The sequence below is a fragment of the Tribolium castaneum genome, chromosome 2 (genome assembly GCF_031307605.1).
Source record: "Tribolium castaneum strain GA2 chromosome 2, icTriCast1.1, whole genome shotgun sequence".
NCBI classification, from domain to species: Eukaryota; Metazoa; Arthropoda; class Insecta; order Coleoptera; family Tenebrionidae; genus Tribolium; species Tribolium castaneum.
The window spans coordinates 26,191,359-26,208,609 of NC_087395.1; the positions used below are offsets into that span (position 1 = coordinate 26,191,359).

Consider the following 17,251-nt stretch of genomic DNA (forward strand, 5'->3'; position numbering starts at 1 on the left):
ATTATGGTCAGGCTGCGTTTGACGGACTTTCTCGAAACGTGGAAAAATTTTCTTCGGCACTGGATTTGCAAAATTTCGTTTCAAATTTCAAGACAATTCAAACGTACGTACGTACTTTTATTAGTCACAAAAATTTGGATTTTGAACCAGATATCTTTAATTACCCTTTTAAACATAAAAGGAAAAGAAACTGATAATCAGAAATTATCTGAAAATTGGGAAAAAATACGCCAAAAAATCTCAATAAATACTTTTTTATGAGTATAAGCGACTTTTCGAACACGACGGCGTAGCCGGAGTGTTCGAAATAGAACAATTGTTTTAAAGACCAGTTATCCATGAATATTTTATATTTTTTTTAAGGTACACTTTGAAATAATGATATTAATATTACGAAAATTTGAAATAATGTAACGTGAGAACAGTGTACCTTTCGTTGTCATGGAAATGATTGTCATTATAATAAAAAACCATTAAAAAGTTGCCATTTATCTATACGTTTCTTGGGTTATTGATGTTGCCATGGACACTAAAAAAACGCGCGTTTTTGAAAGTTGGATTTTAATACGTTTCTGCGTATTTTTTTAAATTTACTTCCATGAAAATTTATATTTGGGCTTGCGGTTAAAAGGAAAAAACGTGTGTAGCTGTAAAGACTCGGAAAAAAATTCAAAGGAAGAATTCTTATGAAATAAATAAAAGGGGAGTAAAAGGCGCACTTCTATGAAAATATCAGTTTTATTAGCAAATAATAAAATAAAATACAATTTAATATAAATATTCATAATATAGTAAATATTACCAACTGGAAGACATGAATGATCTTGCTGTTGATAAGGCACTTTTCAGTAATAAACTTGTACTTAACTCCCTAGCCTATAAATAATTTAACCATTCTTTATCAAAAATAAACAATTATATACAACATGGCAATCCTCAAATTATCACAAAAGCACTTTCATCACATCACTGTTTCTACCACGGCCGCCACGGCTTCTCCTCCGTCGGCTCCTCGCACCTCCGCACCACCAGCGAAAGCGGCCGCACTGACTCCGGCTCCGGACTTTGACTGGGTGAATAATTGGACGCCGACGACGCCGTGGACGCCGTCCTCTGCGGTATGGGCACCAGGAGGGGCAACGGCGACGCTCCCTGCGTGGGCAAAACGAGCGCAATGTCCCCGTTCGCCAACCTGGTGGGCACCAGTTGCACGCCGGTGCCGTTGCCCAGAATAATGTTATTGGGGGCCACCTCGGGGACGATCACCTGGACCTGGGGCTCCTTCTGGCCCTGGTTCAGACAACTGGCGAGGTGTTGCAGCAAACGCCGTTTCACCACCGGGTCCAGGCCGGGGAAGCGGCCCACCTCGGAGGCACATTCGCTGAAGCCGGCCCTGAACTTGCTGACGACGGAGGGGTCCGTCGCTGCCGACATGGCGGCTTGCTGGCGTTGGAGGTTTTGGAGGTGCTTGACGGTCATTTCGAGGATGTCGGCTTTTTCCAGCTTGGAGTGGCGCGCCGGCTGGAAAATAACATGTAGGACATACAATATTTTTTCTACAAGTTTTGAAAATTTTGTAATGAAATGATAGGGACAACAGGAGATTCCTCAGCTCAAAATAGGGCCATTTAGCCCAACTTACCTCTATACCAAGTTGCACCGTTTCAAAGTGAGAAAAAAATATATATTTTTTTTAATAACTTTAACGGAATTTTTGGATTTTTTTATTAAAGAACTATTTTTGTTGAAAAGCCAAATCAAAAAAAAAAAAGAACTGTTTCTTGGCTTTACTTTATGTCTGTTTCAAGAACTAAATATCCGAAAAAAATGGGCGCCCATGGTAGGACATACAATATTTTTTCTACAATTTTTGAAAATTTCTACGACTGTGAGAATGGATTGAGACGTCTGTCTAGTTGGCGTAATTAAATTGAAATTATAGGGGAGGTCTGCGTGGGTAATGAGGGCCTGGCCCTTAATTGAGCCATTATTCGAGTGAGTTTTTCCGTAGTTAGAGCTCGTGTCTGTTAATTATCTCAAATTACAACTTACGTCTTTTTTCATGGCATCCAAAATAAGTGTCTTGAGCTCATTGAGACTGTTATTGATCCTTGCCCGCCTCCGTTTCTCCATGATCGGTTTATTGCTCTGTAACAAAAAGGGCCGTTTATTGGACACCACCCACGCACTCACGCACTTAGAACTCACCCTTCGATTATCACTGACGCGTTTTGTGGCCGCTGCCATCTCTATCTGGTTGTTGGTGGTTGGAATGGCATTGGGTTGCACTGGGGTGTTGTTGGTTCCCGTAACCATCTTGGTAGGCAACAAATCACTAAGTATCGACCGATTTCAAGCGCGTTCGATCGCGGTGTGCGTTGATGCTGAGCTTTGGGCGCACGTCTCAGTAGCTGCTGGAATGAGCTTAAGAGGGGTGGGGATGTGAGATGATGCACTCGGCGCGTTCCCACACAACATCGGCAAGGTCCGGGCCTCAGGTATGCCGACGGGGGCAGTGGCGCCACAACGGGGCCAAATAAGGGGGCTCCAGAATCTTTACAAACAAATACCACCGAAGGTGTATACGGTTTTTTTCTATGAAGCTTCAGTAAATTGTTATGAAAGCTTGTCTCTGTTCCCAAAAATTTCAGATTCTGTTACCGAAATAGTATTTTTCGTATGTTTTTCAAGCCTTCAAGCATGTTTTTAATGATTCAGCTTCAGTTTTAGCAAGTTTGTCAGAAAATTATAATGTTTTTCTTAATGGTTTTTGCACCGAAGACTCATTTGTATTGATGTTTTTTTCAAAACATGGGAAAATATCACCATAATAAATTTTAATAGAAGTTATTTTATTTTAAAAAAATAAAATTTTGTTTAGTTATTGTTATTTGTAGAGTTTTAAAAAAATTTTTTTTATCTTAAATCTCCAGTTTTTCAAGATTTTCGAATAATACACCAAAATATCTCCTAATTAAGTCGAACATTGTGTTATTTTTATCTTTCATCAAGCGTTTTAGCACATTTTCAGCAAGAAATTTTATTTTTTTGCAGTGTCAACCTTTTTATAATTTCAAATTTTACTAGCAGTAGTACTTGGTTTTGGAATTTTGGCTGGAAAATACCTAAATCAATAGACAGTAAAGTATAACTACATTTTTTTCCACCGCTATAGGTTTTTCTTTTTTTTATTTGTGTCAATACCTAAATATATTTTTTTTAACAATGATGTCATACAAAGTAATTTTTTTAAATAACATTGAAGTAGTTTGGTGAGTCTGGTCTTTACTAGAATGTTGATAATAGTTGATAATTAAAAAAATAATTGCAACCTCAAAAAGTAGTGGAATATGTCAAAAAATGACATTTGGCAACTGAAGCGACTCGTCTGGGATGGGAAAAGGGTTTTAGAAAACCAAATTTTTTTGTTTATAAAAAAGAAGCGTGCCGCCGCTGTCGATAGGGGAGCGTGGATAGTGCGCTGCCGTCGCAATAAGCGCGATGCGATATACAGGTGGGTGATCAAGCAGGCTGTGGCTCTCGTGTCTGGCCCGAGGTCGAGGCGAGCTCTAAACACGTGCCTCCGTGCGTCACGCTCACGACTGTGGGAAAGCCCCGCCCCTTACCGCGGGTGGCTCACTGCCGCATCCTTCAAAGCCTGCCTGATTCATGCCGCTTACGCCGATCTGATCCACCGTGAATCATAGGCGGCCGGGCCGTCGCGCTCTATGCGCCTACTGCGACCGGATATCACAACACATGACATACATTTTTTTTTCTGCCTTGAAAATCACGATGTTTTGCTCGATTTGGCATTGTGCTAAGGACGACCTTGCTAGTCCATGGCAAGGCTTGATGAATTTGTAATTGAGGTTTGATTTTCTTGTTTTTTTTTTGGATGCACGTGTCTGTGTCCAGTCGACCGTTGCATTATCTGATAGAGATGACACGCAGGCACGGTTATCATTACGGCTCCCACAGCCCACTGTGTGGGATTGTGCCGCGACCTGTCCCACTCAGCGGGGCGTAAAACTATTCAAACACCACTCTAATCCTTCAGCTAGTCTGATCACGAGCTTTGATAAATCTGCCAACGGTGATTTGTAATACGCTAAGTTTTTTTTTTTTTTCAATAATTTTACCTACCGCAAATAGCCAAGCGGCTAAGCCCCGAGTTCCTTAATTATTTTACTAGGTTTTGGCAGAGAAAGAGAGAGACGGTCGATGCGGTCGTGTTATTTATAAATAATTCATGGAAAGGTGGTGGATTCTGGGAACGGCGGCTCGCTGTGTTGTAGATATCGCGGGCGGCCGTGAGTGAGTGGAACAACGCTCTTAAATGACGTCAGATCGAGTGGGCTGAAAGAGACGGCCTCGGAGAGTACAACCACACTAGGACGAGACCGTAGCCTGCTTACTAACACGAACACAGAGAGGGATCAAGGGAATTTCGAAAATTGTAGACCGCATTCTTGTGTGACACTCGGCTTCGGCTCGGCGTTTTGTGAATTTGCACTCATGAGCTGCGCCAACTGTTTCCACTGTACTTTACTTTCTCTTTCAATTGTTTTATGTTTAACTTTTTTTTTGTTATTCTGAGCTATTATTTTTAATTATCACAATAACAATGTGAAGATTTATCTATTCTGAAAACTGAAAACAACGTTTTTTTCTAAGTTTTTTTTTTGCTTTTTAATTGTTAATTTTTCTCCTTGGGCCCAATATTTAAATAAAATTGGCCAAAACGGTTTTTTCTTCAGCCAGTTTCCGCTAATTTGGTCATTAGTGGCTTAGCGTTTTCCCGTCCCGATCGACCCAGATGTGAAAGAAGTCGAGAGACCTCTGCCCCAACTTAACCTTTCAATATTGGCAATTTTAATAATTTTCCGTAAATGGCAAGTTATTCGGTTTTATCCGCATTTCAGCGCAAACAATGGCCAATTCGGTGTTTTCGGGCCATAAATCCGCATAGTTAATAACAACAATTCGCCGGTTTCACAAGGTGAACACCCCCAAAACCTCGTCCTTGAGTCGAAAATCTTTACGATTATTACCAGTTATTAGCACTGACTTTCGCTTTTAACGGTTCATTTGCACAATAAATTTTACGATGGTTAACGGAGGGTCTTGCTGTAAAATTTTGCACAAGTCTTTGTCGGCCGTAACGGTAAAGGCGGCATAAAGCACGGAGCTAAAAGCGGCTGTTGATTTCGAAACGTTTTGCGCAACTTGAGGGAGATTAGAGCAGTGGTATTTTCGGACACGGCAGTGTTTGATTTATTCGGGTGGCTGTCCGAAAGGACGGATGCCAGACTGTAAATTGTTGACGTGGTGACACATGACCGCATAGCCCCCACACACACATAAAAATCATACGCAGAGGCGGAGTATTCGATTTCTTGGAGGCAAGTTTTTGCCGAAAAATGCTTGGAATTAGGATCCTATTAAGCGGACAAGCAGCGCAATAAATTGCCTCTCATGACTAAATAACAGAATTAAGATTTTCGGGAAAAAACACAGTGGGGAGATACTGAAACGTGGTCTAACTACAGTTGAAGTCTCGCGTTTTTTTTTCGAAAAAGTTCAACTATTATTTTCAATAACTTTACTTGGAATTTGCTGTAAATAACCCGGTCATCAGTTGAGAATTTCACTGACTTTTTTTGTAAAATAAACTAATTTGTGTACATACATATAATTTCGAATTAATTAATTTGAAAACAGATTAAATTCTTCCACGAATTTTGGCTTATTCTTGACTATTTTTGCGAAATAAATACGTTTCTGTCTTATATTTTGATGAAATTCTGCTCAAAATCGCGATACTATAGAAACTGTGACATCAATTCATTTACTTGTGATTTTTTGGTGTGTTTTGAGAATTTCTTACAAAATAAAGCAGTCCCAAACTAAAAAAAGATAAAATAACATCAGTTTTAGGTACATTTTTCAAATTAAACTTGGTTTTTACCTCAACAAGACTCAAAGATTGCTAAAATTACACCTGTTTTAATATAATTGGTGACTTTTCAGTCAATTTTTAACGAAATTTTACTAAATAATTGCGTACCCAGATGAAAAAACGTGCTAAAAAAAGAAAAAATTACATAATTTTCGTTGATTTTGGTGATTTTTCGGTCTTTTCGCGCAAAATCACAGAAAAAAAAACCTGAAATTTTTGCTCCAAAGACAAAATAACATTACTTTTGACCGAAATTTATTGCTGTAAAAACTTATTGTTCAATAAATGAATCTCTGGTTGAAGTCTGGTTACAATAATCTATTTTCACTGGCCTTTAGCGAAAGTTTTCTACAACAAACTTTGTTTTTATCTCAAAAATACGTTCAAAGATTCGAAAAAAGCTGTGTTTTACAAAATTTTGAGAATTAATTACTTTACTGGCTGTAAACCGTATCAAAACATTCAGAAAATTTAGCGATCTTTCGGTCTCTTTCTCAAAATAAATTAGGAATATATTTCAAAAGAATGTTTTTATTCGCTTGAAATTTCAATAAAAAGCTAGAATCGAGAGATACGAACATTAATTTTCATTTATTTTCTACTTTAAAATGTAAATTCGGAATTTTTTTCTCTTTTAGCGCAGGAAAGACAGAAATAACATTATTTTGACCTGACTTGACCTGACCTGACCAACATTTGTTGTGCTATGAATGAATTTCTATTTGAAAGCTTGTTGAAATAATCTAATTATTACCTACTTTTGCAACATTTTTCTAAAAAAAACTTAATTCTTATCTCAAGAATATGCTTTTAAATTCGGAAAACGCAAATTTCGCTTTTTTTTTCACAAAACTTTAAGAGGTAAAGATATTTATTGGTCATAAATCGTTTCAAAACATTAGGAAAAAGAATCCGATTTAATTTAGTGGTTTAAAATAAGAGACGTTACAAGAAAACTGTGTTTTTCTCAGTTTTCTTTTGTTCAAACTAAAAAAAATAAGCTTCTAACTTTTCTATCCAGAACGAAAGTACCCAGTTTTAGTTTAGAAATATTTACCAAAATGCCTTTTCGTATTCCAATCAGCAGAAAATGTTACAGTTTTATTCTGTGCTTTTTAAAAAAGTTGTACCTTTTTTCCTTTACTTCTAACAGCCCTAATTCTGTTAATTTAAATATTATAAAAGTAAAAAAAACATTTTTATGATTTACAATGTTTGCTCGTATGTGGAACAATTTTTTCTAGCTTTTGCCCATTTTAAATGTTCTTGCAAAGACACCGAAAAAATTGCTTTGATTCGCGATAATATAATTAAATAAAAAAATTGAGGTGCATTTGAGTGAAATAACCGCACGATGATGAAATGAGGGAGTAATAATGCGGGTTAATTGTGGTCCGTTTTGGTGTTTTGTTTGGCGTAGACGGTGTTCGATTACTTGTGTCTTGGCCGCGACGTTATCGAGGTGAGAGGTCGTCGAGGTTTTTGATGTCGGTGTCAAAACCTTTACGCATTTATCTGCTCCATTGCTTGTGTCTCGTCGAGATATGATAGGACATAACGCGTGCCTTGGACGATCTATGATCGAGAACACGCCACAAGGGCCAAAGGTCAAACAAGCAAGCTTTTCGACTTATTAACGACTTATTTATCAACACAAACATCCGCGAGAGATGAACAGACGTGTAGCCATAACACCGATTTTTCCTTCACTCCACTTTTAATTAAATTTCACCAGTGATTGGGTTATTCAACTGAAACTTCCCGAAACTGCATTGAGGTTTCGGGAATGATTTATTTGTGACATGAAAGCCGCAGTTTGGCCAAATATTCCTCCGTGAAAAATTGGTCGGTTGTTGCCCTCGCCTTGACAAAGCTTCAACCCCTTGGAGATGGCCCCTGTCATAAAATCCCAAGGAAAAAATTTACAGTCCTTTCCACGTAGTGATGACGACTTTTTTGGTGGTGGAGGAGTCGTAAAATTGGCAAATATTTTTACAACGCAAATATTTTACGAAGGGGCTGTTTGCCTAGCGGCCCGGCTTTGTTTAGAGGCAAACACATGATGAAATCAGTTAGATACAATCGCTGAACATTGTTCACTTATTTATAGAAGCAATAAAAACGGAAAAATTTAATTGCATTTGGAGATAATCTCCCGATTTTTCATTTCGCCAAGTCATGTCTGGCGATAACGCTACAATAAATAAAAGTTATAAATAAAATAGGACAATACGCGTGATACCAAATTTTTCAGCGTGGATTTTTTGCCGCTGCAACTTGTTACCATAACAATGTGGTTAATTATAAGCAAGCGTTGATTTTTTGTGGATGGATAAAGGCGAGCTTTGGAGGCAAGGGCAGACAGTCATCTAATAAATGCCTTTTTTGCTCTGTTTACTGCCACAGAAGATTGGGTAAGCTAGTTAATATTCGCCCAAAGGTGCCGAAGCCTTTACCTCGACCGCTTTGCAAGGTGCTAATCAACGGAGGAATCGCTTGCTACCTGCGAACTAACAACTACCTGCACTGATCAGATGCAACAGTTTTTTCACTGATTAGGCCGTTAAGACAGGGAGACGGTTACAAAGAAAAAAATTCCAGGGAAAATAAGCTGCCTACCTCGGAACCGACTCATTACCCATCACATTTTTTTCATAACTTAATTCAAAAATAAATCAACTAGGGCTTCCAAGTTATTCTCAGCCAGTTTTTCTGCCTTAAAAACGTGACAATGGGATTCAAAAATTGAAAAATTTTATTTTTCAATTAACAATAAAAGTAGGTCATAAAAGTAGTCATTTTTCGGTTAATTTTTGACGAATTTTAGAAACAGTTAAGTTAGAAAAAATTAAAACGACAAGAACATCAATTTTTGCAATTTTAAGGCAGGCTGAACCAAAAATAATGCCCAAAATTCATATCTTTGTTATTGGTCGTTTTCGAATAAATATACGAACTGGTCGTTTTTATTGTTGACATCATGTTGAGATTTTTGACGTCATTTGTTTTTGTGCTGTTATGTCATTTTTAATTTTTGTTAATGACAACCGACATTTTATCTTTGGGGTGATAAGAAAGCAATAAAAAAATGAAATAAAAATTAAAAAAATAAAAAATATTGACAACTAAGTATAAGGGCCTCATCTTTTTATTCTTGACTTATTTTATAAGTGATAATTGTTTTTCATATATTTTTTGTTTAATTAGTATGAAAACAATAAATAAATGAATAAAAATATAAATTTATTTGAATAAAAAAATATTGGCAGTTGAACAAAATGGGTTTTATCTTTTAACTTTATAATTTTTTTTGTATTATTAACTTTAAATACAAGTATTACGAAACTTGAAAATAAAAAATAAACAAAAAAAATTCCCCTTATAAAATAAAGCAAGATCAAAAAATAAACCTCTTCGTGTAATACTCTCAAAAATTTCTTTCACTTTTTATTTTATTTTCTTCGCTTTTTTATTTTTTTTGATTTTTTTTATACTTACCAGAAAGATAAAAATGTAGATTATCTAACACTGACCAAAAATGTCAGTTGTCATTTAAAAAAATAAAGTCGCCTTGTCCAAGATTTTTTTAAAAAATGATTCATAACAAAGATATGAAAATTTTGTCCCTTACTTTTGGTTCAGTTTGTAGATTTTACAAAATAATATGTAATTTTTTTGTCATCTCAAAATAAATACGGACCTATTATTTTTGAAAAAATAGTTCTTGAAAAGAACTTATTCTTTGTGGTATTCAATAGACATATTTCATCATATTCAGGTTCTTATCTTGAAAGAATGTGGGAATTAAAAAGCCAAACTAGAAAAAATATCGGAAACAAACTTTATTATTCTAAGACAATCGATTTGTGAGAATCTTGTTAGAAAGGAGATTTTAAGAAGTAATTCAAGGTGTAATTGAGATAAACTGATATAAATACGCCTTCAGATCTTGAAACATTTTGAAAGTGAAAAAAAAATTAAAAAAAAAGTTTGCCTACCATTATAACTTATTTAATTTTTATATTTTAAATGATTCAAGTCAATATTGTAAATTTTCACTACAAAGCCGATTTATTTGATTTCGCTATGAAAACATCGTCAATTTTTTTAATTTTGTGCCACATATAATACGAAAAAAAATTGGAAACCAGGTCAAAACTGCGGGTAAATCGCGGAAAATCAAGAACTGTGTCTGAGAGTTGTAGAACTGATTCCTGAACTTTTCTGGGCGCAGTGTGTCTTGATTATTCAAATGTAAACAATTTAATTACGTTTACGGCGGCGGCTTAATTAATCACCTCCCATTTAATTTGAATAATTGAGAAAACATCTCTGATAAAACTGCAATTTTTCCAACAAAACAACAATATTTATAATTTCGCAATACCGAATCACGTTACTTCGAGTCAAAATAACCGCTTTGTGACCTTGCTACTTTCTCGTCTTTTTCTTAATCACATTCGCTGATAAAAACCCCGATAAGTATAGATGGTAGCTTGTTTATCTCCATCATTTCACCCACCCAATAAATTCCAAAGTCGAAAAGGTGGTCAAGTGCTTGTTTCGGGGCTAATTCAGCCAGCAATATTTTTTCACCTGTCTTACCTGCAGCAGCTATTCGATTAGTTCAAATCCTAAAACCAATACAGGGCGAAGCTGTGAAAACATCCATTATGGTAATCACACAGTCAATGGCTTTCAACGAGGCTTAAGGGCTGTTTGCCTGGAATTTGCTTTTTTGACACGTGCGTTGCTATTATAAATTTTGATGCGAGCTGAAAGCCAGTGCACTTTAATTAGGTGTCTGGAAACCGTCCGAAAGATGGGTCTCGGGGTTCGCGATACTGTGTAATCAAGCGCTACTTTACAAACAGCCAGTGTCTGCTATAACTAACAAAAGGCACATAAATTACACCGAAAAACTAACACCTTAATTGCATATTATGCCGGCAAATGGGCGCGGCTGCGTTCACACACGCCACTAAACCAACACCCCGGATTTTTTTGAAAAATTTACTCAAAAAAAAATTTTTTTTTAGTTTGTTAATTTTATAATTGTCGAGTACAAGAATCCAGTAGTATAAAAAAGCAATATTCCACAGCTCGAAGAAAAAAGCCGGAAATGAAAAATCTTCATTAAGGAGGAATTCTTTGCGTCCTCAAAATCGTCGAAATTTCTCGAACGTGTGGTCCCAATAATTGTGACTTTATTAATCCCGAAATAGCGCCCAAGTAACTGTACTTGTGCCATAAACCTCGTCGTAAATTCGGGCAATAATCCCGTGTAAACGTGTCCGTTTCAGGCCTGAAAAGCCGCCTTTAGTTGGGTGATAACCTGTTGAATCTCGCACGGCAGGTTAGATATTCATCACCGACCGTGGCAGTAATTATAGCCCACGAGGGCTCAGCCGACTCGCCCATTTAGTACTTCTCTCTAAGCGAAATATAATCACTAGGAAAGCACCTGCCGCCGAAAATGACCGGATTTCTAGCTTTTCGACAACCAATTGTCTCAGAGTTAATCATATTTTACTCCAAATTATCGCCACCGATTTCGGGAGACGAAAAAGTGACCGGAAACGCTCTGTTTATTTGCTTGCTTCCTGCAGATAAACAAAAAATTATGACAAGAGCGCCCACCAAGAAGCCGCACATGTGGCTCTTTCGGCCTTATTAGTGGCATATTTGTTATCGCTTGAAGGGAAGTCTTCACTTCGGATGACGAAAGAAACGCACCATGAACGCGTGGCCGCTTTGCCGGCTCTTTGGCCCCTCCAGGGGCGGATTCACCGCAGAAAAAATAAACCAGTTTGACCAAAAACAAGAATTTGTCGGATTGGAAAACACAAATCATTTTTGAGAGTTAAACACTTTATTTAGGTGCCAAAAAAATTGTAAATATATTCATTCAGAAGGAAAAATAAAAAACATTATTTTAATTGCAATAAATTCCATCACAAAAACAAACAAAACTTAAAACCTTTGTTGCACAAAAAGCCATAAAGAAGCTAATTAATCCTTTTTGTTCTAAATTTGCTTCGTTTTTTTTTATACAAGTAACAATTTTATTTTAAGATTTTTAATGTCTAGATTTTTTTCATAAAATTGTGTCAAAAAAGTTCTTAAAAACTGCGGATTGGGGAAGTTTTCTTAGAGTGTAGGGAAAAGGGCCTTTATTGGTGAATTCGGGCCTGCGTTTGGAAACGTGTTAGACAGTGCCTCTGAGTGGGCCAAACACGCCCCCTCATCCGGTTTTGTTTCGCTTTTAAACTGAGAAATTATGGCCGGTTTTTACGACAGAGGATAAAAGTTTGGGAATAATGAGCTAATTGATTCCAAGTTGGGGAAAAATGGTCAAAATCGAAGAACTTTGTGGGCGGTCATGGTCCTTCAAAGTGAGTCAAGCGTGATGACACAAAAGACACCGTGATTTGGGCACAAAAAGCCGGAAATAAACACAACTGTATTCGAGGTTTTCCAAAGAATAACGAACCGAAATTGTTTAATTTTGTTGTAGGCAACACGAAATACGTGATGCGATGTGAAAGTACGGGAGTCTTGACTTGTTTCGAAAGAGTGATTGATCAGTGATAAGAATGATAAATGGGACTGGTTGGCTGGAATGATGGATGTGGGCTGATTCGTATCGCTAATGAGGACCACAGGGACAAAGATTTTAACAAACGTTTGTTATTAAAATCAGCTTGGAAAAGTTTTAAACTGTTTGGCAGAAATGCCTTAAATTTCTTTTACAAAACAAGACTCCTAATTTTTTTCATAGATTTAATTGTCGAAACGGCAATACCAAAATATTCGAACAGCAGTTTACGAAAAAATAAAAAAAAAAGCAAAGAAAGAAATTTTTTTCCGAAAATGGTATTTTTCGAATTTACCGCATTCAAAAGTTAGTTAGCAGGAACTGCCACCGCCATGTCGAGGCCGCCACTGTGCCTTTGGCTGTTAATCTCACAGAATAACAGGTTTTACAGAAACGCATCTGTCCTTGTCCCGATAGAGCGAAAGTGTCACTAGCACATCTATTGTTGCCAGCGCGTACTAAGCGTTATCGGCGGGCGATTTGAATTGCCCGTAGTTACTTTTCTTTTAAAGTTTGATTGCATTTTTCGTATTGTTTGTAAATATTCACAACAATAGTTGCTAATAACACTTTCTGATGTTAGACAACTATTGTTGCTGAATATTTACAAAGAATACGAAAAATAAAATATGAGAATAAATAAAGACAATAAACTTGTAATAAAAATTTATTATCACTAGTCAATATACACGATACGATAACTATAAACTAATGATTGATCCATCAAATTATTTATATTCCCACAATAAAAAAGTTCAAAAAAGCACACACCAGTACTAATTTCACATAAATCAAAGCCGAAGGCGAACACCAAACAAACCAAGCACAAAATGGCGATTTACACAATGGCAACTGTCACAGGTCCACTGTTAATTTCTGTCGATATTATAGGTAGCTTCGCTAAAATTGACTATACGTGTGTGCGACATCTGCGATAGCAAGCCGAACTACAGTCGATTTTGAATTTGGCGCTTATACTTGGCTTGGTGCATTTAGGTTTCACCACCCTGGTTAATCTATAATTCAGGCATTGACAGTCGAACCAATGCTTAAAAATTGAAATAAAAAAACACCAAACTTTAAAAAACTTTATTCAAACAATAAATTACGCAATTTTGGCCACCCAAGCCTTCAGTTGTTCGATATCCGCAGCCCCGTTTTTGCTACACCCAAACCCTTCAACAAAATCGACTTTAAAGGGGCTACAAGCGAAGGAAAAATCACAATCTGGGGCCCCCAAACTTGCGATTTTTTTCTCTTTGGGGTCAACTGACGCCAACTGGTGCGACTTGGTGACACGTAAAGTGTTCAATTCCTTCTCCAGAATGGATTTAACAGCGTTGCTGCCTTTGGCCAAAGTCTGGTCCTGTTTATTGCACAAAATGAGCAAATTTGGGGAGTTTCGGACCACGGTTGAGTCGACTAAAATATTGTAGAGGAACTCAGCCGTGTCCCGAACGTCTTGCTGGATTGTAGAGGAGTCCACAACAAAGACAATCCCTCGGGTCAATTCTTTATACTGTTCAATAAATTTGTTTCTCAGGCGTTCGTGGCCCGGGATATCGACGATTTTTAAATAATTCTACAATTGTCAAGTCATTTCACATAATATGACACGAAAAAACTCACATTATTGACGATATAAGTGCCGATATTCTCCTTGATAGAGGTGTGAGTTTGGATAAATTTCTCGTAGACTAGTTGCGAAAAAATTAACGTTTTACCACTATCACAAAGCCCAGTCAATAGTATACAATTCCTAGTGGCTTTGCGACGCCGGTAGAGCACGAAAAGAACTAAACACAAGGGGGTGAAGTGACCATATGGGGGGCTGCTCAAACTTACCCAAAGTCACGACAATCACAAGAACGGCAATTAGAATTTGTGCAAAATTGTTATCTTCGATTCGTACAGGCCTTTTTTCGTCCATTTCGCCCGTTTTTAATTCAATATTACTATTAAAATTAAATTCACAAAAGTGACGTCTTGAAATGTCAATGTCAAGTCAGCAAAAACTGAAATCGGGAAAAAACGAAACGGCGTTTTTATCTTAACTATATAATAATGTCGATTAGGACTAGAGAATAATGAAAAAGCGCAAACCAATAAGTTACAAAAAGGGGCTTTCGCCCGACAAAACAATTTATTGCGGTTTCGAAGCGCTTGGACTTCGTGCATTCCAGATTGTGAGGTTGGAAACGCAATAATTTAAGACCCAATTTTATTGAAAATACGTTATTGTCGTTGTTGGGGACCAGTACGTAATGTTTAAGTTTGGTTTTTCGAGCGATGATCCTCAGGAAAAAACGGCTGGTGCCCTATTTAGCGGGCTTGTCTGGTGTAACCTCACTTTTCCACGTTTTAGTTTCGACTGAACAAGGGTTAAATTGGCTCGAAAGTTACCAAATTCGCCCCGAAAACGTGACTATAACTGGCTTGAGCCCGAATTCGTGTCTTTGTGGCGAATTTGACGTTAAGTTTGTATCAAATAGGGATGTTTTGAGTGTTTTGGAACAGGGGGGCACTAATTCCCTTCTAAGCGCTGAAAAAAACCATTCTGATTTAATTCCTGCTGTGTATGAAGGTTGTGTCAGTTATTTAAAGAAAGGCTTGATTTAATAGTTGATTTAGGGGGGCTGAAGGTCTGGGAATGCACCTTTGACTTGGTGGATTTTTTAGTCGAACAAAAAATTGATTTTGGGGGCAAGGACGTTCTGGATTTGGGCTGTGGGGCTGGTATTGCGGGGATTTTGGCTTGTTTGAAGGGGGCACGGACAGTTTTTCAAGATTATGTAAAGATTTGAATAAAAAAATTTTAAGTGCAAAACATTTTTTTTTTAGAATATTGAAGTGATAGAATCGCTGACGATTCCCAACGTTTATTTAAACGGCTTAGATTTGGCCAATTGTGCGTTTTTTTGTGGCGATTGGGGCTCATTTCTCGACCTACAACTCAAAAGTGCGGCTAGGAAGTACGATTTTATTTTAACATCAGAGACAATCTACAACACAAACAATTATAAAAAAATATTGAGCATCTTTAAACAGTTATTAAAACCAACTGGAATGATGTATCCTTAATAAAATATCAATAAACCGGCAACAAAATTAATAAATCCTTAACAAAACTTAGTTTTTTGGCAGCCAAGTACCACTACTTTGGTGTGGGGGGCGGAATCCCCCAATTCGAAGACTTGTTAAAAATGGAAGACGTTTTCACCCACACGATATGTTGGCAAAACTCTAGCGGTGTAAAACGGGCAATAATAAAAATTTCTTTCAAAAACTAAGGTGCTAGTCTTTCATAAACCCATCCCTCGGCCCCTTCATGGGTCAAAACCCCATCAGCTTGCACCCCCTTCTTGAACCTGATCCGGTCGTGGATACGGTCCGTCTGACCTTGCCAGAATTCGATGGTATGGGGGCGCACGATGTACCCGCCCCATTGTGGGGGCCGTGGCACTTGCCCCTCGCCGTACAGCCCCTTCAACTCTTGTTCTTTATTAGCGAGAACGTTCCGGTTCACAATCGGCTTGCTCTGGTTGCTACAAAGGGCCCCAATTTGGCTTTGGTAGGGCCGGCTGTGAAAATATTCATCGGCGGCTGAAAAGGGCAATTTTTCCACGTGGCCCTCGATACGGACCTGCAATTATCAATCAAAATTATAATTAATTAAAAAAAAACAAACGACGTACAGATCGGTTACAAAACGCCCAATAGAAAGTTAACGCACAATTCGGGTTTTCCTCCTAGTAACAATTAATTACATAATTGTGATTGAATTCGGGTTAATTACCAATTCCTGGCCTTTTCGGCTCGTGTAATGTGTGAAAAAACGGAAGCCTTCCTTACTGTAGCCTTTACATAACACGAAACGAGCTGACGGAATGCCACTTCTAAAAATAATTCGCTTCAATTAATTCGTTAATTAATTGTAATTAATTACTTGGTGGCGGTTGATAAACACATAGCGTTTGGTTCAACCACTGTTGGGTTATTTCTTACGATGCTGAACCATTTTTCGAATAAATGAAACGGTTCCTTGACTTCGATATCTTCCTCCAAAAATAAATTGGTTCTGTCGTTGTAATTCGTCCTAATTGCTGGAAATTGATCGGTTTTTTGCAATTAATTGAAATATCGTTACTTACCACTAATATCCATGATGTTGGCTCGTTATTATTATAATAAAAGAATGGATTTTTGAGGAGAAAGCATGTTTATTTATATTAGTCTTCGATAAATAAGATAAGTGATAAGATTTTGCAAACACATGACTATCAATAAATGCGGAAACAATGTTTTGAATAACCTTCACTCTAATCTAAATAGAATGAATGGTTGAAAATGTGAGCATGTTACGTAATATCGACCTTGCCAGAGATAGCAGACGTTCCAAAAATGTTTCCCCTTATAATTCCAGGAAAACACGCAAAACTGCAGCAATTTCGAGTTGTGATCACTCAAAGTTTTCACTTATCTTTGCTCTGTGTTGGAATTACTCAAATAAATCGTTATTTCGGTGTTTTTTGACGTTTTTTCGCACAAAACTGGCAGTTTTTTGCCAATTTTTTCTATCAGGACGAAAATAGCAGACTTTGATGAGAAGCTCTTATAAATAATACGTGAATAACTATTGCGAAAATTAATTATTGATTAAAACAGCTGCAACCATAACACATATGGAAGTT

The 17,251-nt window shown here is 37.2% G+C and overlaps 4 protein-coding genes across 4 annotated transcripts; 1 reads left to right on the top strand and 3 right to left on the bottom strand.

The window, feature by feature from the left end:
• Positions 1–719: 719 nt before the first annotated feature.
• Positions 720–2,361, bottom strand: LOC660626 (hairy). Its single transcript, NM_001114293.1, is given in 3 exon segments — positions 720–1,521; positions 2,053–2,148; positions 2,209–2,361. Coding segments are annotated over 3 exon segments (750 nt in total). The 5' UTR covers positions 2,317–2,361; the 3' UTR covers positions 720–975.
• Positions 2,362–13,635: 11,274 nt separating this feature from the next.
• SrpRbeta (Signal recognition particle receptor beta) lies at positions 13,636–14,580 on the bottom strand. The gene is made up of 3 exons (XM_966732.4): positions 14,406–14,580; positions 14,190–14,356; positions 13,636–14,142 (listed from the first exon to the last, which is right to left on the bottom strand). Exons 1-3 carry the CDS (start codon positions 14,488–14,490, stop codon positions 13,666–13,668), a joined length of 729 nt encoding a protein of 242 aa, XP_971825.1. The 5' UTR covers positions 14,491–14,580; the 3' UTR covers positions 13,636–13,665.
• Positions 14,581–14,717: 137 nt separating this feature from the next.
• On the top strand, positions 14,718–16,108 carry LOC103314367 (uncharacterized protein). Its single transcript, XM_008200271.3, has 5 exons — positions 14,718–14,873; positions 14,926–15,144; positions 15,192–15,352; positions 15,402–15,631; positions 15,694–16,108. Exons 1-5 carry the CDS (start codon positions 14,825–14,827, stop codon positions 15,848–15,850), a joined length of 816 nt encoding a protein of 271 aa, XP_008198493.1. The 5' UTR covers positions 14,718–14,824; the 3' UTR covers positions 15,851–16,108.
• Positions 15,527–16,937, bottom strand: LOC660386 (pyridoxine/pyridoxamine 5'-phosphate oxidase). The gene is made up of 5 exons (XM_966622.4): positions 16,712–16,937; positions 16,507–16,663; positions 16,357–16,456; positions 16,256–16,309; positions 15,527–16,203 (listed from the first exon to the last, which is right to left on the bottom strand). The coding sequence occupies exons 1-5, from the start codon at positions 16,722–16,724 to the stop codon at positions 15,847–15,849; spliced, it is 681 nt and encodes a 226-aa protein (XP_971715.1). The 5' UTR covers positions 16,725–16,937; the 3' UTR covers positions 15,527–15,846.
• Positions 16,938–17,251: the final 314 nt, after the last annotated feature.